Raw genomic sequence first — 22,064 nt, 5'->3', positions numbered from 1 at the left:
AAATTTCGAACCAGAAATTTTGAGTGAATCTTACGTTTAGCACCATTCATAGCATGAAAGAGATGAACAAATTTAAACCCCCATTCGACACCAAATCCTTATGTGTTTTCTTGATTTTTTCTTCCATATATATATATATTTTTCATTATTCATTATGAAAATTAACATATTCGCATCGATTTTTGTATTATTGTTTTTTTATTTCACTGTTGACTATTTTTGCCGTACCGGAGATCATCATGACATGGATCACGATAATCGTTCTCCTAGCATTTTTTGGAAAACCACGTCGAGAAGAATATAGAAAGATTGCGATGGATGCCGGGAACTGCTTTTGGCAAATTATGATTAACGACAAGACCGGGATTGTTGGGTTTTCTTGTGTCGCAATTGTTGGTGTATTTGTAATGCTTCAAGGATCATGAATGTGTTTGGATATGTTTTGGAGTTTTGGATTATTTTGGAATAGTAAAAAATTAGGGTTTGTTTGGTTTTTGATATGTAATCGAGTTTTTAACTTGAGTTTTGATTTAATTAATATTTTAATATAGTATTTTGTGAAATAAAATAATATGTTTTTAATGAAACAATATATATTGAATAATAGTAATTTGTATATGAAGTAGAAGCCAAGCATACCATATATGATTCAATCTAACCATATATTAGATGTGATGTTTTGTGTGTTTAGATATACTCTCTCCGTCCACTTACAATGTTTACATTTGCTTTTGGCGCGGTGTTTAAGAAATAATAGTATTTTAATTATAGTGAGTAGTTAAAAGTAGTGTAATGATATTTTTGCTAATGATGTGATGTAAAGTAAGGATATTTGTGGAAAAAAATAGGGTATTTAATGAAATGTTAACTTTGTAATTGGACGTCCCAAGATAAAAATATGTAAACATTGTAAATTAACGGAGGGAGTATATTATAAGTATTTTAGGGTATGTTTATTTGGGTTTGATTGGAAATATTTGACTTGAATTTGGTATTTAGATAATATATGATATACTAGTTTTATATGTAATATATATAATATTTTCGTTGTTGTAACGGATTAGAATTAGTGATCGAATACAAATAGAACGTAAAATAGATACAAATTTATGTGATTCACTAATAACGTATTGGCTACGTCCACATAAAAAAAACAGACTGCCTTACACGCTACAAATTTTCTAAATCTATTTTAAAAAATTAAGAAAATACATCATTAGGCATCTCAATAACAACTCAAAAGTCCAATATTGCATATCGTTGGTCCGGGGGCTACTCTGGACCTAGGCAAGGGGACTTCGCCTCCCTTGACCCTTCAACTCGTTGACTGGTCAGTAAGACTGCCGTAAAAATTCAGTGAAATGATAAACTAGATTAAAAGCATATCAATATTTCGAAATATAACTATCCAACATTAGTAGTGATTTGGGTGCTGATTAGCGTATAAATATATTTGTTGTCTTGATATACTATACAATATGAAATTGTATTATGTGATGTCAGAATATATACAATACGAATGCTTATTTGACCCGATCAACACTTTAACGGCTTCGATACAATGTTACATTCTTGGCGATCGAATATTACCAAAAATCTCTACACGAGCAATATCCGTCCGAAAAATGGTGGAATCGATTCTTATCCCTAACGACGATTTCCCGACTAAAAACCTTCGAAACCATCTTCGCAGCGTTGTGACAATCGTTACATATTCTAAGGCTTTTAGTCACCCTTATTACATCCCCCGGGGCTGTCCGAATGAGCCCGTAAGCGATTGCTAGCTTCTCGCCGTGATGCGCAATCGAGGCTTCTCGATCATCGTCATCCTCGGCTTCTAACCTCGCTTGCGACGTGTCGGGTACATATCCCGCCAATTTAATCTTCCCCATCATGTCTTCGAGTGCATTGTATACGTCGATGTATTCGGGGTGTCGTTTATCCTCGGCTAAAAATCGATGGACCGTACCGTCGATTTCGATGTAGCTGCACCCGGGTCTGTTCTTGATCGCCCCGAGCCTTTTCGCCTCGTTTCTTAGGCTCACGGCATCGTTCGATCGACCCACCGAGGCGTATAGATTTGAAAGTAGTATGTAATCCCCGCCGTGCGGTGGCTCGATTTCGACGACGCGGTTGAATGCTTCTTCCCCGATTTCGACGTTTTTGTGCGATCTGCACGCTGCGAGCAACGTTCGCCATACGATCGCGCTTGGCTCAATTGGCATGCTTTTTATAAACTCGTACGCTTCGTTTATCGATCCCGCTCGACCGAGCATATCCACCACGCAACCGTAATGCTCGATCCTCGGCGCGATTCCGAAATCTCGACTCATACTATCGAAATACCGCTTTCCTTTGTCGATCAATCCCGCGTGATTGCAAGCGCCAAGAACGGCGATGAACGTTACGTCGTTCGGCAACACGTTTTCCCGCCGCATCGATTCGAAATGCTCGAGCGCGGCTTTGCCTCTCCCGTTGCTCGCTAGGCCTTGGATCAACGCCGTCCACGCACTGACATTCTTCACCGGCATTTGGTCGAAAACTTCGAGCGCTCCGTCGACGAACCCGCATTTCGCGTAGAAATCAATTAGCGCTGTCCCGAGATTTACCGTAAGCATCGTTTTCGTCCTCCTTATGTAAGAATGAATTGATTTTCCCGTCGAGAGTGCTCCAAGAACCGCGCAAACCGATGCCACACTTACCAACGTGACTTCGTCGGGTTTTACATTCGCATTCCTCATGTCGCGGAACAAATCCAACGCCTCACCGCACCGATTCGATCGATTGTAAGCGGCAATCATGGCGCTCCACGCAACGACGTCCCGATTCGACATTTTATCGAACAAATTCCGAGCAATGTCGACGCGGCCACACCTCGAATACATATCGACGAGAGAAGTAGCCAAATTATGATTCCTAAAAAGCCCTTTTCGAAGAACATAGCCACAAATCCAATCCCCCAATTCCAAATCACCAATCCTTCCACAAGCTGTCGAAACATTAATCAACGTTACTTGATCGAATCTGTCTCCAATTTCAAGCATTGTTCGAAACAATCTCACGACCTCATCCCAATGTCCGTTTCTAACATACCCTGAGAACATGTTGTTCCACGCAACTGAACTTCTTTCAGGCATTTCGTCGAACACTTTCCGCGCCATTTCCACTTGCCCACAGCAAGCGTACATATAAACCAAACCATTCTCGACAAATTCTCTACACGCAAAATAATCGACACGTTTCACAAAAAGAGCATGAATCTGCGCACCTTCTCTTACAGCTCCAATTTTCGAACAAGCTTTGAGGATTCCCGAAATTGTGAATTCGTCAGGGCAGAGATGTTCGATCATTTGTCTGAACAGAAGAAGGGATTTTTTGGGGGATTGGCTGTGCGTAAAGGCTCTTATCATTACGTTGTAGGCTGATGCTTGAGGGATTTCGAGATTTGTGAAAATTGAGACCGCGTAATTAATGTCGGGGTTGCGGAGGAGGAGGGCCGCCGCCTCCAGGAGTGGCTCCGCCACCGCGGGGTGGTGGTGGCGGCGAGTTTTGATGAGGTGGGCGTGGACTTGCTTGAGGTCACGAGATGTCTTGCAGTGTTGAATGATGAATTTCTTTGGATTTTCCGGGACGACGACGGTGATGGGATTGGGAGCTTTTGGTAATGTTGACAGCGTGAACGCCATTGTTAGAGAGTTAAAGCTTTTTTACAGTTAAAGAAAGTTGTGTAGCTTCTATACGCGTTGTTGGGTAGGACAGTAGAGTGTCGTTACTATCATTGTCACTTGGAATGTTCGAAATATTCGATCGTCTTATCATCATCGTGATCAATCTGCTAGTCAAATTATGATTCCGGTAGTGACACTGTAGACAATGTCAGAGTCGAATGAATGTCAAATAAATTAAGCTCTCAATAAGATATGCAATAAGATCACATGTTTTTTTTGTAATTCATCATGTATTATTCAATAAGATCCTGCATTTTAAAATTTGAACAAGTATAAACATTCTATTTATCGACATATATATTGTAATTATATTTAATTTTCATATAAGATAAATATTGAATATAATATTTTATATAATAAATGTTTACATTAAAAATTTTAAAAATAGTTTAGAGATAACTTTAAGTAATTTAGGTTTTATTTACATATATTCTTCTAAAAATTTGATATTATTCATAAAATTTAAAAAACTTCTATATCTATAGTTTATATCAACAAATAATTATTACCCGCAACGAGTAATCTAAAGGTATGCGAGAATAAACTTTAAGTTAATAATCGTGAGATTATAAATTAAATATTCTTCGATATCTTGTCAGCCGAGAGTTCACCTAACAAGCACTTAAAGAATAGCGACGGCGGATTTTATTATGTCAATAGTCGCCACATGTAAGAATATTGAGCATAGGATTTGAAAAACATAGTACATTACCACAAAAATTTGAGAGGCTATCTTATGTTACACACTTTTTTCTTTTCATTAAAGTTTGATTATTCCTTGGATATGTCTTTCATATTATTTACAATTTTTTTTTCCTTCAAAATTATCAAATCAAATATACATTTATTCTAATTAAATATTGCCAAAAAAAAACTAATTTAATTTTTATTTAAAACATCAAATTAAATACATATTTATATTATATCAAATTTCCTTTTAATTCAATTTTTTTTTTATCATGCTCAAACCCCAAATCTAAATCCAAATCGTCACCAAAAATTCCTAACACCTTTCTTCCACTGTACCCAAAACTGACTAAAAGGAAGCATCGGATTCATGATCGATCACAGCCATATCCCTTAATGGGAATATCTTTTCCTTAGTATCGCCTATAAATCCCACGCCAATTCTTACAACCTCGGCACCACGTAAGAACTAAGCTAATAGACAGGTGGCATAACCATGCCAAGAAACGACTACTACAACTATGCCGGGGGCAGGGACCCCCACAAGTCCTCCATCGACGAGTACCTCGAGCGTGTGACCCGGCTGCAGCACATGCCGAGCGTCGCACCCGAAGTCCCGACGCGCGGCGATTATGATGATCATCATCATCAACAACAATTCGAGCATTATCGTAACCACCCCGCCGCCCCCGAGACGCACAAGAAAGTTCACATCGTCGAGCACGAGAAGGTTGTGGAGATTGGCCGGGGCGGGAAGTACGAGGTTTATCATGAGGATGAGAAGACCATTGATGTCGAGGCGGATGGGTTCATCGACAAGAAGCACAAGAATTTCGAGCTGTCCAAATGGGACACCATGCGGGCGTACTAGGTTGTCGGGATGTGTGGCGCGAGCCTAATTTGATAAGTTTGGCCTAGAAATAACATGGTTGCCGCATTCTATTTGGTTTGTTTTCGGAAGTAATGATATGTATTGTTTGCGATGAATAATTATGTGACAGGGTTTCACTCCGTCGTGTAATATAGTTATTTGATGTGATGTAAGAAGCAAACTTATATGAATTTTAGTATCCTTGGATTTCTCTATTTCTTGTTTTTGTCCCAAAGATACGGGTGTGTTTCTTTTGGTTGAGTTTGATAAAATTTGGTTTGGATTTGGTATTAAAATAATGTTTCATAAGATATTTTGTGAGAAGAAAAAATATATATTTTTTCGATAAACGCATAGTCCAAATAGTAAAATTTGGAAAAATTGGAGTAAAAAAACAAAACCGTAAAAACTTCTCATTTTGGTATTCATGGTTGAAGTGGCAAAATTTAGAAGTTATGATGTGTTGGGAATTCCCGTTAGCGAGTATATGATTATTAATGACTGCGTTTTTCTAACCGTTAGAGCTTTTAGGTGAGGGGGTAATTTAACATCCGACATGTTGTATATCTTGTGTTGTTATTTTCTAGTTATTTTTGTGATCATTTCCATTAGAATATTGATTGAGGATTTATAATTAGCATCATGCTAATTGCTTTAGTCTGACATATAAAAATATAATAGATATCACATATGTTGTATAAAATATTACTACGTGATGTTAATTTTATTTTATATGTGTTGTAGATTTATATGTAATGTGATATTTGATATATATTTTTTATAATCAATACCGTAACCACCATCCTTTGCGATTTTTACATAAGTGAATAGCTTCTTCTTTATAGTTGTGAATATATTTGAATATATGCCGAAGATATTTTACAATTTTGAATTGATTTGAAAATAATAAAAAAATCGAATATAAAATTGATAATGAATGTAATAGAAATAAGTGTTAGAATGTAATATTTTTTGAATGAAAAAATTCTTTTTATTTAATATATTAAACAACAAATTATTTTCACTTAAAATATTTTTCAGCTATTTATCAAAGAGTGATCCGGTCAAAAATCAGATGAGTTCTCCGTATATTTTGAATATGATATACAAATTTATTTAAGTAAATAGAAGCGTTTTTAGAAGCATGAGATTCTCACAGCCATATTACTTTTCATTATAGCATACGATCCCAATTATCACATGCTGAATCGTATATAATATTTAATACTATCGAATAATATAATTCAAAAGATATATATATATATATATTTAATACCATGTTACATTCTTTCTTTCGACACTTGCCGTCTAAGAAAAAAGACAGGATATTCGTCGTGCCTAGTTTGCAGGGTATTAGGTTCGGCCGGAAGTTTACCTAAGGTGTGTTTGTTTGGGGGTTTGGATTTTGAATTGGGATTTGAATAGTAAAAATTTTGAATTTGAATAGTTGTATGATGTGATATAAATAGGTGTTGATGTGTTGTTTTGAATGTAAAATTGATTTTTTAGTATAATATAAAAAATGAAAAATAGGCGTTTGATTTGATGTTTTTGGAGGAAAAAAATTGGATGAATAGGAAGATTTTGCACAAATCTTACAAACGAACACACCCCTAATGTGCACTTTCGGGTAGCGGCTGCGAGTTCCTATGTCAGAAAAATAATTAAAAAAAAAGACACGGTACCTTGTTCTCGACCAATCTACAAGCACGGAGACAACATACAATGCCGTTGCGATGAAAAATGCAATTGTAGTTTTCAACATCATCTGTAATTTGCAGGCTATTGCGCTCAGCTGAACATTTACCTAGTGGGCACTATAAGAGTAACTATTGCAGATTTTTACGTCATAAAGAAAAAAAATAAATGATTCTTACTTAGACTACGTACTTCGATTATTAGCAAATGTTGTCTTATGTAAGAATTGTTTACAACTATGAAGAGTCTTCTTCATAAATCTCTAGTCTCTTCTTCGCTAAATCGGCGCGAAGACATCCGGTCGAACAAACTCCTCAAACTATTCCTACTCTCCTTACGCCTCTTGACCCCGTGTCTCGGGGCCGGCGACGGGTTCTCGGTGTCGGCGTCGAGCACGAGCCCTTCCTCGAGCCTTTTGGACACGGCGACGATTTCGTACGAGTCCCAAAGCGATTGCCTAAAATCCCAACTCGTACTAAACCGGTGGTTCTTCGTGGCCATGCTCATGGCCTCGAGGCGGAACCGAGTCGGCTTCCCGCCCTTAAAGTATCGGCGGTGGGCGTCGAACTCCGAGGGCGCATCGGAGGCCTTCGAGCTCGAGGAATGGCCGTGCCATGCTTGGGCTACGGCCTTGAGGATTTCGATGTGTTCTTGATCTTGTTCTTGCTGTTGTTGTTTCTTCATGATTTTTTTAATTTGATGGATTTAATTAAATTAGGGTTTTTGGTATGGGCCATGGAGGGATGGAGTGATGAAGAAGATGAGGTTGTAATAAGTTTGGATGGACTTATATTATCTTGTTTGGAGTTATGTGTTTGGTGTCACAATCGGACATGAGTGGCTGATGGGAGATCACAACTTTCTATGCTTCTATCCCATATATATATATATATATATATATATCTTTGTTTGACAGTTTGAATTTTGAATTGAGATTTGAATAATAAAAATTTTGAATTTGAATAATCGTACGTGTGATGCAATATAAATATGGGTTGATATAATATTTTGAATATAAAATTAATTTTTTGTATATTTTAAAAAATAAAAAATAAATATTTGATTTTATATTTTTGGGATATTTTTTTTTAGTAAATAGTTAAAATCGTTGGAAATCTTCTAAACAAACCAACCAAATTAATTACTCCCTTCATTTCGATCCAAAGAAGCCCTTTGATTTTTTATATATATATAAATTAATTATATGTGTTATGATAGATTTGTAATTTATATAAAAATTAAAAAATATTTTAGTATTCGTTTGTGATTATTTTTATTATAATAATAATAAAAAAATATTTTTGAATAAGACGAATGAACATAGCAAAAAATGTAGTTTGCATTGGGACATATGGAATAGTTACTCAGATAATTAAGTAGAAATATAGCCATTTTATCTATGTTTATTATTAGTCACAAATATATTTATTTTAATTACAATAATACAATTTATTTTTTGTTTTTAAAATAATATTGTGTAAACTAAATTCTACAAAACAAATTATATTAAATAAACTATGTATAACAAACAAGACTCAGAGGGTCGTGGTCACGAGTTCACAATCAGACTGACTTCTAAATAATATTTTTTCCATTTATAAAGTATATACTCGTTTGAGTTGAATACAAATATTAATAAATATAATATTATGTTGATTTATTAGGATTTATGATATAAATAAAGACTATTTTAAGAAGTATATGAATGCGTTAATGTGAATTTTTTTTTTTTTTTACTCTTTTACTACTTAACAATAATTTATAATACCATACCCAATAAAAAATACGGACAAAATGATTATATCATCGAAAAAACCATATTAAAAGTTGACCAAACAACAAAATAAATCGGAGATAATATAAATTTAGTTAGACAAAATATCAAAAAACTTATTTGCACAATGTTTGAACAATTACAAGGGTTTTAAAGTATGAGATAGATCTTATAAATGTAGAAACAAATCAAATCATTCTCTATTCCACATCATACAATCACAAAATTTGGTAAGTCACAAATGAGATAAACAAGAATTTCTAACAAAATTAACTTTGAAAACCGAAAAAAAAAAAAAAAAAGAAAGAAAGATAGGGAACTCTAAAATCTTTAATAGTTGTTTGCGAATGTACGAAAAGCATTCGTGCAAAACACAAAAGTCGTTCCATGTTAAGGAATACACTTTCTACGAAATACCAAGAACGATCATCGATCAACTCATATCCTCAAAACAAAGCTATGTCGCGACAATTTCGACAACAAAAACTAATGAGAATCGTAAATATACATATATATATATATATTTCCAAATTCAAACAATAGAAAATTTAAAAGTGAATTGAAGCACAAAATTAAGTTATCCAAGTGGGAAAAAAGATAAATTGACATGAGAGAAAAGCTGCTACAGGAAAACAATTTTAATTACTTCATTGGCGATTGGTCCCTTCACTTTACATACAAAAGGCGTGCTTTCCCCTCATGCGCTTTTGCTTTTAATTTCACGCTTTTTCAATCTTCATTTGGCAAGATTTGAATTCAATTCAACTATATATATCAAACTTACTGTGTTATGGTGGTCCATAATCTACACCTATTTAATATAATGTGACTTGTTTTCTCGACTTTAATTTGCAAATTATTAGGTTCGTTCGGAATTTATCCAAAAAATACTTGAAAAGTAGCAATTGCGGATTTTTACGTCATAAAAAAAATACATGTTAAAATATATACCTTGTATTCAATCTTTTCCTGTTCATGAGGCAATTTATACTTTTGAGTGAGAAAAACGAATATATAAAAAAATTACTTTTAGTTGGTAAGATGAAATATTTATTTATTTATTTCCAAATACCACATATCTATACATATGCATGCAATATTATATGTAAAAATGTATATGGATGGATATAAGTTAATGTATGTGTTGCTTAACTTCAAAGTGAAATATTTGGAACATGATGTGATATAATCTATAAGATGTTTGATGTAATATTTTGAATGTAAAATTATTATTATTTTTGAAATAATTTAAATAAAAATAAATATTTGATTTAATAAGAAATTTTGAGAAAAAATTCATTGAATAGTGCGAGACCAGACTTTACAGAAAAAAAGTCCCGATTATCAATATATAACTATGTTAACAATTGATTTTTATATTTAACTCAATAATTGAGATATGAGTCGACATTGTTGAATATCAATTTCAGTATATACTTTAAAGTACTGAAGAAATCAAGAAAATGAATCTATTATGATGCATAATATATAATTATTACATAAAAAAGAGAAACATAATAACAATTAGTGAATGATCATAATTGTGAAAATGATCATTGAAGATTGATTACAACTTTGGATTTAAAAGTTACATAAAAAAATAATTATTTTATATAAAACATTACATCTAACATTTATTTAAGTTACATCAAATATCTATTTCCATTCAACTTTTAGGATTTTTCGGTTTAGATTTATTTATTTCAATTTGAATTAAAATAATATTTTGATAAGAGGCTACTATCACTTAATAACAATGGATGTATCAATTATTTTATAGGAACCTAACATATTTTTATCAAAAATGATCTGAATTGAGTAATAAAATATATGATTTGAAATCAAAACTTTCCAAAACTCTAAAAATATATATTTCCAACACATATAAATATGCAACATAATTATTTATGTAATGTCAAGAATAAAATAAAATATTATTTATGTAATATCGAGCCTAGTTTGTAGCGCACTCGATGAGTAACGACTATAATTCCCACATTATAAAAATAAAAAAATGAAGTAAATAAAATAAATAAATAAAGAAATAAAGGTCCCTTTTGGAAGGCATAATGCAATGCCTTACAATTATACAAATTCACTTTAAAAAGAGAAGGCTGTAATGTATGAAAAAAATGCCCACTTTCTCATATCCATTCCTTTCTTTTACCATTTGCCTTATCACTCTCTCTCTCTCTCTCTCTCTCTCTCTCTCTCTCTCTCTCTCTCTCTCTCTCTATATATATATATATATATATGTATGTATTTGTGTCGTCCCTCTCTTTGGAAACGTGCCCTTTGCTGCATATTAAAGTCACCAAAAATATTGCATGCGTAAAACACACACACATACATACATAGATATATATATATATATATGTATATGCACACATAAAAAGGGACACTGAAAAACCCTAATTTGACTGTGTATATATATATGAATAGAATTTATTGCTTGTGAATTGTGATGAAATGTACACAATGGTGTGTCTTCTTCTTCTTCTTCTCCTTCTTGAATGCCAAGATGATTTCCACCATTATTGCTCCTCAAGGATTTACAGAGGGTTTTCGTCGTCGTCGCGACATTTTTGGATGAAGAAATATGATTGATGGTGTCAAGAATGCATTCATTGCATGTATGATGATGATGATGATGCATATATGAATATATATATATTTATATTTATGGGAATGAAGCAATCCTGGTCCAGACAAGAGTATGAAGTATTATTTGAGTTATAACAAGAGGTCATTTTATTTTAATTTGATTTATTATTATTTTATTTTTGTTGGAAATATTTATGTTTATGTGTGATCATTTGTAGGTTTGATTATTTGGACATTTTAGATTTGTGTTGTAGTGGTAGTAATTGAGTGATCTTGTTATATATATATATATATGACGAGTTTCATAATTTTGAGAGGCTTTTAGTTTCGATTATTTCAATTTATTTGTTTCATAAATTGAATGCACTTAATAGAGAAAGAGAAAGATCAAATTTCAAGAAATATAGCTTGTAATTTGATTAATTCAATAATGTCTTAATTTTTTTATTTTATTTTTGTTTAATGGTATTTTTGTAGGATTTTACTATTAACTAAATTCTTTTTCTCAAAAAAATATAAATCAAATATATATTTTTTACTTTGATTTATATTTTTTTTCTATTAACCTAAAATCAATTTCAACACCCATTTATATCACATTATGCAATTATTCTAATTTGATCGTTATTTCTAACAAATTTCTTTTTCTAAAATCTATAATGCCAAATATATACTATTTTTCAATAATTTTTCTTTTCTATTATCTTAAAAACTCTTCGAAACTCCAAAATTTATTTAAACATAATATTAAATACCTATATACATAAAGAATTGTCCCTAAAGAATATTTTTAATAATATTTATTCCTTTATATTTAAAAAAAAACTCGCACATTCAAAATAATAAATAAATAATAAAAAATCTAAACACTCAAATGAACACTACACTTAAGTGTTTCAAAATAAATGTAGTTCCGTAAGAGATGACCGAGTGATGTACGGATTGGACTTGTGACTGTGAGGTAATTTTATTTTTTAATAAAATATTAAATTAAAATACTGTTTAAATTAAATAATAAAAAAAACCCAACCCAAGTAGAAACTCTCTCGTGAGTCAAATAGAAATACACCACATTAGAATGAACAAGCCTTAATATCTCCTTTTCATACCTCTCGAATAATAATAATAATAATAATAATATATTTATATTGAAAATAGTGCAAAATAAATAAATTTTAATTTTAATTTTAATTTCAAATCATAAATGAAGAGATCTTTTTTTATTGTTCATATTTTACATAAATAATAGGAGTGACCCATTGGGCCTGACCCATTTTTACTTGGGCTAGATAATCTAAAAGAAAAGCCCAACAAGTAAAAAAACACTCCATATTTAAGAATATTTCAATGGTCACAAATTTTCCTTAATAAAATATTTAAAAAATAATAATATATAGTTTTAATATTATACTCCCAATCTGTCAATTTTATTTTCAATTCCTTTGTAAAGTGAGTATAAAATTAAGGGACATATTGGGAATAATACTCCATTAGTCCCACTTCCTATGTCCATATTTTCGTTTTCGTCCGTCTCACTTATTTTGTCACTTTCAAATAATTATATACTTTAATTTTATTTTTAAATATTTAATTTATAATTTTTTAATTTTAATTATACTAATCAATTATATTAATCTTAATCTATAATTATTTTTATTATACAATAATTATTTTCACTAATATATTTTTTAATTATTTACTAATTATACTCGTTCTAAATTTTCATATCTACGTCAACGCGGACAAAATATTTGGGACGAAGAGAGTAATTTTCAATAACTCACAATTTTTTTAAAAAATTTATTTTTTATTTTTAAAAATAACTAGAGTGCCTTCTAGGATTCCTATATTGTTGTTGGTACCCTGACTGACCTGCCATGTGCTCTAATATATACATATATTAATATATATATATATATTTATTTATTTATTTTTTAGTTTGGTAGTCAAGAGTGGGAATTGGTCATGTCACAAGGTTTTATTTATTTGTTTATTTTTCTATGAAAATTTTTAATTTTATTATTTATAATATATATTTGACAAAAGCTAACTTTAATTATCTAAACATTTCAATGTTGTTTAGTACTACTCCCTAGAAAATATACACATTTCTATTTTGAAACGTCCAATTACAAAGTAAACATTTTATTAAATACCTCATTTTTTTCCACAAATATCCTTACTTTACATCATATCATTACTTTTATATAAAAAAACAAGAGCAAAAATGTCATTACATTACTTTTAACTACCCATTATAATTAAAATACTATTATTTCTTAAACACCGCGCCAAAGATAAATGTATACTTTATCCCGTGGACGACGGAGTGAGTATTTTTTAATTATATGATTTCATAACATGACTTGCTATTTGATATTGAAAACAAAAACATGCTTTTTGCTTCTTCATTCTTTGTTCACATCAAATTGAATGCTTAATTAATAACCATACTTTGAGCCAAAAAATAAAAATAAAAAAATCACTTTTGATAGTACTCATTTATAGTAATATTTTAAAATTTGTATATTAAATATATATTTTTTCATAAAAATACTATATATATATATATATTTATTTTCTATTTCAAAATTTTAAAAATTATATTTAAATCTTTTTTTTTTTTAAAATTTTTTGGTTGAGATACAAATTTAAGCCTGACATTGAAATATTAAAAGAAAATCTACATTTTATAATCATATATAATTGTACTAAGAATAAAGTCTTTCAAAAAAATTCATAAACATTGGCTTCAAAACATACAATATCATTCTAATATTAAATTTTGGAATGAAAAACCTAAATTTTGTATAGCCACAAAAAATGTCTTGGAAAATGGGATCTTGATAAGCCATGGCCCTTTCTCTCTTATGTTATTATTATTATTTTTAATGCACAATATGATGTATTTTTCATTTTTGTTTTTATTTTTATATAAAAATATGATATGTAATGTATAAATAGTATTTTCCTTTTATCTTCCAAAAGTGTTCTTAATTCCTTTGAGTTTCAAAGAAAATATTTTGATGGATGGAGAGATTATTATTGTATAAATCCACACATGTTTTTTTCTTTTTTTTTTTTTTTTTTGGGATTTTCTTCAAAATTTTTATTATTCATCAAAATTTTATATTTAAAATATTACATCAAAGATTTATTTGTTTAGTATTTTAGTTTAAAGTATTTTTTTTTATGTAAAATATAAAAAATTATTCGATAATATAAAAATTAATATTTTGCATTAATTGTTAACTTCTGTTGATAAAATATTGGAATCGTATAAAAAAAAAAGTATGTTGGACAAACAAATCCGTTATTTTTTATTTTTTTGTTTTTTAAAATAAATATTGTGCATTTATAGTGTAGAAATAATATCATCATTTTATTAAATGAGATTTGTTTGTAAGATTGTAATCAAAATAAGATACTTTAGACAGAATTTAGTTATTCAATGAATTGCTTGTTTAAGTGTCAACCATTTTTCTGACTTCTTGAGAATAGCCACAACTGTAAATATTCAACCATTTTTGTAGTCCAGCTAATAATAGATTAAGTGGATATTATTTTAAGTTTTTCAGGATTTTTTATTTTATTTTATTTATTTATTTTTAAGACTTTTCTGTTTTCTATTATGAAATTCTTGAAATGAAATAATAATTAAATTTGGAGTAGAGGATGAGGTAGAACTTCTTGACCTTTAGGTCCGAAGTCTGATTTTTTTTATGAAAAAATAATATATATATATTTTTATGCGTCAATTGAATTTTTTTTTCTTATGTCATATTCAAAAGTTTTTACTTTTAATTTTATTATAATAAAAAAGAATTTACGTTAATATTAAAATATTTTTAATTTTAAATAAATCACATATAGTCATAAAATACGAAAGACAAAAATATTAAAAATATTTTAATTTACTAATCAATAAATATTATTATTTTTAATTTATTAAAAAAATCCAAAAATATAAGACGGAAAGATTTTATATATAGAGATTCATGTCAATAATAAAAATTATTTGAGAAACAAATTTTAGATCGAAAATTAAATATATTATTTCGAATAAATGAGTAATGTTCCCTTAATAGAGTTAAAAATATTGAAGTATATATATGAATATATGTACCATAAAAATATGTGTGTTTGTCTTGTAAAATTGTTGAATTTTTTTTTATTTTTATGTAAAATATAAGAAATTGTGTAAGAAATATAAAAATAATAAATATATGTATTATATTAATTTTTTTAAGCAAACAGGTAAAAAAAAAATGTAGAAAGAACAAAGTCATTAAATTGCATAGATACTTTATATAAAAGTTTATAAAGTTTTAAAAAAATCTAAAAATAATAAAAAATTAAATATTTTCATAAGTTTGAAAATATTATTATTAATAAATAATGACAAAATTCTCAAAAAACAATGTCTATATTAAATAGAGTTATGGAAAAGAAAAAGAAGTTTCCAATAGAGTGAATTTAGGGGTTGCAAAAGGGGATTTCACTTCTTTTTAGCAAATGCCTAAATGCATACATAAATTATTACAACATATTACGTTATTAAGTATTAACCCCCAATCCCAATCCCAATCCCAATCAATCCCACCTTGGATTCAATAAAGTTGGTCACCTTCAAACTAGTATAAAAATTGACAACAAACCTAGAAACACATGAAAACCATCAAACTAATCAAAATTCAATTTTTTTTAAATATATATATATATATATATATATAAATCAATACATTCATACATAAATAATAATATTTATTAAATAAAAGCCAAGCCAGGTAATAAAGCATCAAACAATTGAATAATAATGTGTGTATAAGATAGCTTGATTGAATCTTGATTCTTCTTCACTCCCCTCTCTCACTCCCCCCCCCCTCTCTCTCTCTATATCATATCATATATATATACATACATACATACACAATCTTGATCTGGGCTTTGAAGATGCAGGATCAGATAGGGATTCCAGCCTGTTTTTCATCAGGGGAGAAGAACATTGATGAAGATCATCATCATCTTCATCATCTTCATCTTCATCAAAATCCTTCTGCAATTACCAGGTCAGGCCAGAATGTATTCATGTCAGTCTACCGGACAAAGCTCGCCGATCAGTGCCGGTCGATCGCCGTCGCCTGGTTCAAGAACTTGCTCATCCATGGCCTCTCTGTCTCCATCCAGGGCCCTGAGGGAGACACTCAATACACCTGCAGAGTTGAGGTCAAGAAGCCATGGTGCTTCTGGAAGAAACAGGGCTCCAAACGCTTCCTCGTCGACAACGCCAAGCCCGTCCATGTTTTCTGGGACCTCAAAGCTGCCCGCTTCAACGGCGACGTCGAGCCGACCTCCGATTACTACGTCGCCATTGTCTGCGACGACGAAGTCGTCTTGCTGCTCGGGAATTTGAAGAAGGAGGCTTACATGAGGACGGGATGCCGCCCCGCCCTCATCGATCCGGTCCTAGTGTCGAGAAAAGAACACATTTTTGGCAAGAGGAAGTTTCTTACAAGAGTTAAGTTCCACGACAAGGGGAGCTTCCACGACGTGTCGATCGAATGCAAGAACAGAGGCTGCACCGACGCCAAGATCGATCCGGAAATGGAGATTAGAATCGACGGGCATTTGGCTATCCATGTGAAGCATCTGCAATGGAAATTCCGAGGCAACGAATGCATCCGTTTCAAGAAAGCTCGAATCGAAGTTTATTGGGACGTGCACGACTGGTTATTCAGCCCCGGTTTACGCCACGCCTTGTTCATATTCAAGCCATCCGCAGTGTCGTCGTCTTCTTCTCCGACAGCCTCGTCGTCGAACTCGACCGACGCCGGATCGCCGGAGTTTTGCCTCTTTCTTTATGCCTGGAAAGTTGAGTGACAAGAAAACACCAAATTAGGTCTCAATGATTTTTTACAGTTACAGCATTGCCTGTGAAAAGGGATAGAAAAAGAAGCCATGGAAATGTTGTTTTGCTGATGAAGATGATGAGTTAGAGAGAGAGAGAGAGGGAGGAGAGAGAGAGAGGGCAAAGCACATGGGAAGAAAAGTGGACCCTTTGTAGAGATTGGAACATAGTTTACAGCTGGTTGTCCACAAGTGGACAATGATGAAGAAGACACATTGGCTAACACATATATAATATAGATATATATATATATATATACATATATGTATGTATCTATGCAAAAATAATCTCTTATCTAGAGGGTTCTTCAATATCTTAATTATTTTAAATTTCTTGGAGTGATCTAGTTTTGATAAGTGAGCAAACTTAGCGTGAAGTTTTTTTTACCTATGGTTAGGACAATAGACATGAGTTTGTGTTAGTGTGTGTAAAGTCAAGAGTTTGGTGGTGTAATAGCCTTTCACATTTTGCATATATACATATATATATATATATATATAGAGAGAGAGAGAGAGAGAGAGAGTGGTTAGGACAATAGACATAGTTTTGATGCTGATTTTTCCAATTAACACACATGAAAAACTAGCAAACAACATACCCCCTATCCCAAAAGAAGAGAGATGTTGGTTTTTTCCGTATAGATTTCTGAATATTAATTATTGTTTTAATACGTAGTACAGATCGAAGATCAAAAAAAATAATAATAAAAATATTTCTATTAGTTTTTTATAGTACAAGTACAATGATATTTGTAAAGTAAATTATACAAATATAAAAATATTTTAATATTAAATACAATAACGCAAAAAAAACAAAAGTACCCTATAAAGGTATGTTGTACGAACATATATCATGCGCTGAAATCAATAGTATTACATATATTGTATAAATTATTGTCATGTGCTGTTAGTAGTGTGCTGAATTATGTGTGATTCAATATAGTAAATGTAGCCATATATATATGTATGTATGTATTTTACAATTAGGTCCCAAAAGTTGTAAAGCAACAAGACAAGGAAACAAAGAGACAAGAGAATGGAATTTAATATATAGAGAAGGGCAGGCAGGCAGGAAGGTATCACAAGTGTTTTCTGAAGTTCACATAATGTAACATTAACTAACAGACAGGAAGTTTATCCGGCTCGGCGACAGCTGTAGGAGCGCTATGTTCTGCGCGCATACAACTCATCGATCGAATTATTGGCCGCGAAGAAAACAAATAAACAAATAAGTTTTTCGAAAGATAATTCAAAAAAATGAAAACATAGAGGCCACTGCAAGAAAGCATGGGGGGGGGGGGGATGGTGCAGGACATCTAACCAGCTATCGGCGCGCTTTAATGAGGTTGTGGCACCGTTGGTTCGTTGCCCATATTAGTCTCATCATCAGTGTGGTGTCACATGACAATGTCTGAAATTTTGTCATTATTTCGAGCCAAATCCAAACAGTTTTGCAAAGAAGTTCTTGTTCTTTCCACGAGAGGTATCGTTGTTTGCCTTTGTTGGTGTCTTAGCTGGAGCTGGAGATGGTGTAGGTATACCTAAATGGGAATAAAATGTAAATTTCATCGAAAAGTTTCAACACTCTACCAAATTATGGTTTTAAAGATTTGTTTATGCATAATGTTCTTGCATTGTCTTTGATAAGCAAACCATGTTCCTAACCTTCGAAGTTACTCAGAGCTAAAGTATAGTAATGTCCCTGAATTTAAAATTCAACACCATGCTAAATAGTACTCGATGAACTATGAGAAAACACACGATGTTACGACATGAAACACATAATTTATATTAATATAATATAAATATAGCACAAGAACTAATAACATATAACATATTCCTAGAGAACGCATGATATACTTCTATAGAACATACGTTTTAAATATATAAAACGAACATATAGCACATGCTCTTATTTCACAGAATATGTGCTATCTGCATTAAATATAAGTGCTATTTGAACTTCTGATCGGTGCTATCTAGGGAAATCAGCACGGTTCTATAATTGAACCGAGACATATTAATAGAGCTAAACTTACAAGAAAACGCGAAGAAGTATTTAATATAGAAAGGAAATACCTGAAGCAGGTGAGACTTTCTTTTTCCTAGCATCATTCGTGTCATTTTCTGCAATAACTTCATTGGCAGGAATCTTCTCGGAGACTCTATTTCCTGCTGTTCCATTGCCCCACTTAACTACATTCATCAATGCAAAAAGAAGTATAGAAACATAAAAAATAAGGTCAAGTTACTTCCATCCTAAATAAGAAATTTTAGCTTACTTTCGCTAGGGGGTTTTCCATAGGTATGGCTCAGAGCTTCAAAGAAGTCGCTATCGCAATGATCTTGCTTTACTGCAACATGAGATGCAATGTTGCATATTATTGATCTTCGGTTTATCACCAGATATAAAATTTTTCGAACTTTTGGGATACCCACACTGATCATACAGGGTGTTCCTATAGTTGGGGACAGAAGAAGCTGTGAGGAGCTCAACTGCCTCTGCATCTCTGGTCATCGATAACTTTGGTGACGAGCTCAAGTTATGTGTGTCCAATAAAATAGCCGCCAGCTGAAAAAGGAACACACACACAAAAAAAGGGAAATTCTTGATCGTAATTTGATCCAAATTCATTCAGCAAGATGTTGAAGTTTTCAGAAGGTTAATGATTTTCTACCAGAAGCTTTTCTACAACAGGAGTTCGAAGCAGGCTGTATGCATCCTCACAAAAGTTGTCTGTAAGAACAGTACATGCCGATCCAACCTAGTGATAAAAAGCCATAAAGAGCAATGTAAATGCATCGTTCAAAATATGCAGGCTTGTTATGGGTTCAGAATACTTAAGAAGAACGTAGAAAGACAACCTTGCCGTTGGTTTTAAGGATATCCTCCCCAACTTCAACTATACTCAACTGCTTAGCCATCATTAGAGTCTCCAATTCAACCTGATTGAATATGTATTACAGAATTAAAATCGACTCGCATTGTGTTGAAAGAACCAACCAATAGAAAAGACTACAACTCCCATCACAGTATCAAAAAGAGTTCTTTGAGTCCTAGATTTGACTCGAGCTACGTCTACTACTTTCCAGAGTTACCTAAAGGATTGTTCATACATTTAGACTTCCTTCATTGCAATAATTTCATAAAATTATTTCGATACTGCTCCATTCGTAGGATGGGGTTAATTGTTCTATAATTTAGTTCATCAAGGGCTTTTATCGAAAACACTAAACATGTAAACCTAATCAGATAAAAAACATAGCCTTAAAATTTTTATTTTCTTTGTAAATCTAGAGGTCGCGTTTACGTTGTAGCATTGAGCACAGTGTGTCCTTCACAGTCACTTAGAACAAGCCAAAGATCCAATTTATGAAACTTGATTTTCAGACTTTTGCATGAAATAATTGTACAATGGAACTATTTAACATAATAATCAAACCTACACGATTATGAGTTCCAAATACGACTATTACCTTTGCATGAAAATGCATTCCATAATGCAAATATTTACAAGAAGTAAAATACTAACAGCAAACGAGACGATGCATTCGAACAAGTAAGAACAGTTAAACATAAAACAACACATCACTACCAAAATTAGCTGTGATCGTCATATCATCATCTATAACATATTATTCTAGAGACCGACAGCAAAGTGTAGCACATTAATAAAAGCTCTACTAATGCAAAATGGCATAACAATGGAGGCATTTGATCAAGAAATCAACAAGTAACTTACTTTCCAATATATTCGAACTTAAACGAATTCGATACCTCATTAGAAAAGAGCAGAGAAGCAGCATCTAGGCCGGCGTCGTGGAACAGCCAAGCTGCTTGACGCTGCTTCCACATTTTTCCTCTCCTTATGTTCATCACAGGCACAACAAACTCCATAAACCTCCCATTTTGTGCTCTTTTTTTATCAGCTCTCATTTTGTTGTCCAACAACCAAGCATAGCATGTTGCTGCCACCATTGAACTTGTACCTAAGCATAAACACAAGAAATTTTCTGACGTTTGTGCAAATTTTTACAGGAAAGGGAGAGATTCTGAAATTGAAGAAAACAGTAAACGTTTGGAGGAAGAAACTCAACTGTTTGATGGACCAGAGAGGACGACCTTGGCTTTGCCATCGATTTCGCCGCTCATCAGCTGGAGAATCTTAATCCTCTGCTCCTTCAGGAAGCCATTCAAGCTCCGATTATCGACCAAATTATCGCGGTCCTTCTTCACGACCTTATGATCAGTTCTACACGTGGAAGAAGATATTGACCGTCGGTGAGCAGACTCCACCAGGTTCCGCGGCGGGGACAGCACCCCGACCTCCGGCACCGAGCACGAACTCGGCGACCTCCGATGAGTCGATTCCGCCGCCGGAATTTTCGACGGCGAGAGAATTCGAGCGTCTGAATTTGCACCGTCTCCATTGCCGTTGCTTGAGGCAGCTTGGAAATTCCTTCTCGAAGGAGAAAAGGCGGGAAGGTTGGTTGGAGTCGACGGGGCACCGGAGGCGCTTTGGAAGCGCGACTTTCGGTGAACTGATTGGCGCGGAGGGAGCGGCGGCGGACTGTTCGGCGGCGTACGGTCCGGCGAATTGTTGGAGATGTTGGAGAACCATTTCTGGAGCTCCGATGCCGGGGACGGGTCCTCTTGCGGAGGATCCGAATTCGTTTCGGATCTATTCCGGGTATGGATCGCCGTTCGGGTTAGTATTTCTCCACTAAACCCTTCCATTTGCCTATTTCTATATATATATATAACGGAATTATTTACATATTTAGCAATAATCTC

General features: G+C 32.5%; 4 protein-coding genes across 4 annotated transcripts; 1 reads left to right on the top strand and 3 right to left on the bottom strand.

Annotated features, from left to right (window-relative positions):
• Positions 1–1,504: 1,504 nt before the first annotated feature.
• Positions 1,505–3,686, bottom strand: LOC127246164 (pentatricopeptide repeat-containing protein At1g08070, chloroplastic-like). Its single transcript, XM_051267413.1, has one exon. The coding sequence runs from the start codon at positions 3,684–3,686 to the stop codon at positions 1,587–1,589; it is 2,100 nt and encodes a 699-aa protein (XP_051123370.1). The 3' UTR covers positions 1,505–1,586.
• A 3,460-nt stretch (positions 3,687–7,146) lies between these two features.
• Positions 7,147–7,763, bottom strand: LOC127246103 (uncharacterized). The gene has a single exon (XM_051267317.1). It carries the CDS (start codon positions 7,666–7,668, stop codon positions 7,237–7,239), a length of 432 nt encoding a protein of 143 aa, XP_051123274.1. The 5' UTR covers positions 7,669–7,763; the 3' UTR covers positions 7,147–7,236.
• An 8,552-nt stretch (positions 7,764–16,315) lies between these two features.
• LOC127246163 (uncharacterized) lies at positions 16,316–17,242 on the top strand. The gene has a single exon (XM_051267412.1). The coding sequence runs from the start codon at positions 16,316–16,318 to the stop codon at positions 17,240–17,242; it is 927 nt and encodes a 308-aa protein (XP_051123369.1).
• On the bottom strand, positions 17,116–21,760 carry LOC127246192 (uncharacterized). Its single transcript, XM_051267447.1, has 9 exons — positions 21,368–21,760; positions 21,048–21,259; positions 20,135–20,215; positions 19,948–20,034; positions 19,709–19,841; positions 19,552–19,623; positions 19,349–19,465; positions 18,591–18,810; positions 17,116–17,226 (listed from the first exon to the last, which is right to left on the bottom strand). The coding sequence occupies exons 1-8, from the start codon at positions 21,420–21,422 to the stop codon at positions 18,695–18,697; spliced, it is 873 nt and encodes a 290-aa protein (XP_051123404.1). The 5' UTR covers positions 21,423–21,760; the 3' UTR covers positions 17,116–17,226; positions 18,591–18,694.
• Between the last annotated feature and the right edge of the window lie 304 nt (positions 21,761–22,064).

This window comes from Andrographis paniculata, unplaced genomic scaffold (assembly GCF_009805555.1).
Source record: "Andrographis paniculata isolate CXL003 unplaced genomic scaffold, ASM980555v1 Contig26END, whole genome shotgun sequence".
Taxonomy (NCBI): domain Eukaryota; kingdom Viridiplantae; phylum Streptophyta; class Magnoliopsida; order Lamiales; family Acanthaceae; genus Andrographis; species Andrographis paniculata.
Note: the sequence above shows the minus strand (reverse complement) of the source record. Positions and strands in the feature narration are given on the sequence as shown.

Coding starts and splice junctions, on each gene's coding strand:
- LOC127246192 (XM_051267447.1), bottom strand. CDS start 21,422: ATGAGCGGCGAAATCGATGGCAAAGCCAAGGTCGTCCTCTCTGGTCCA. Junction 21,260..21,367: donor CCTCTCTGGTCCATCAAACA/GTTGAGTTTCTT, acceptor GTTTATGCTTAG/GTACAAGTTCAATGGTGGCA. Junction 20,035..20,134: donor TCCTTAAAACCAACGGCAAG/GTTGTCTTTCTA, acceptor TTTTATCACTAG/GTTGGATCGGCATGTACTGT.
- LOC127246164 (XM_051267413.1), bottom strand. CDS start 3,686: ATGGCGTTCACGCTGTCAACATTACCAAAAGCTCCCAATCCCATCACC.
- LOC127246163 (XM_051267412.1), top strand. CDS start 16,316: ATGCAGGATCAGATAGGGATTCCAGCCTGTTTTTCATCAGGGGAGAAG.
- LOC127246103 (XM_051267317.1), bottom strand. CDS start 7,668: ATGAAGAAACAACAACAGCAAGAACAAGATCAAGAACACATCGAAATC.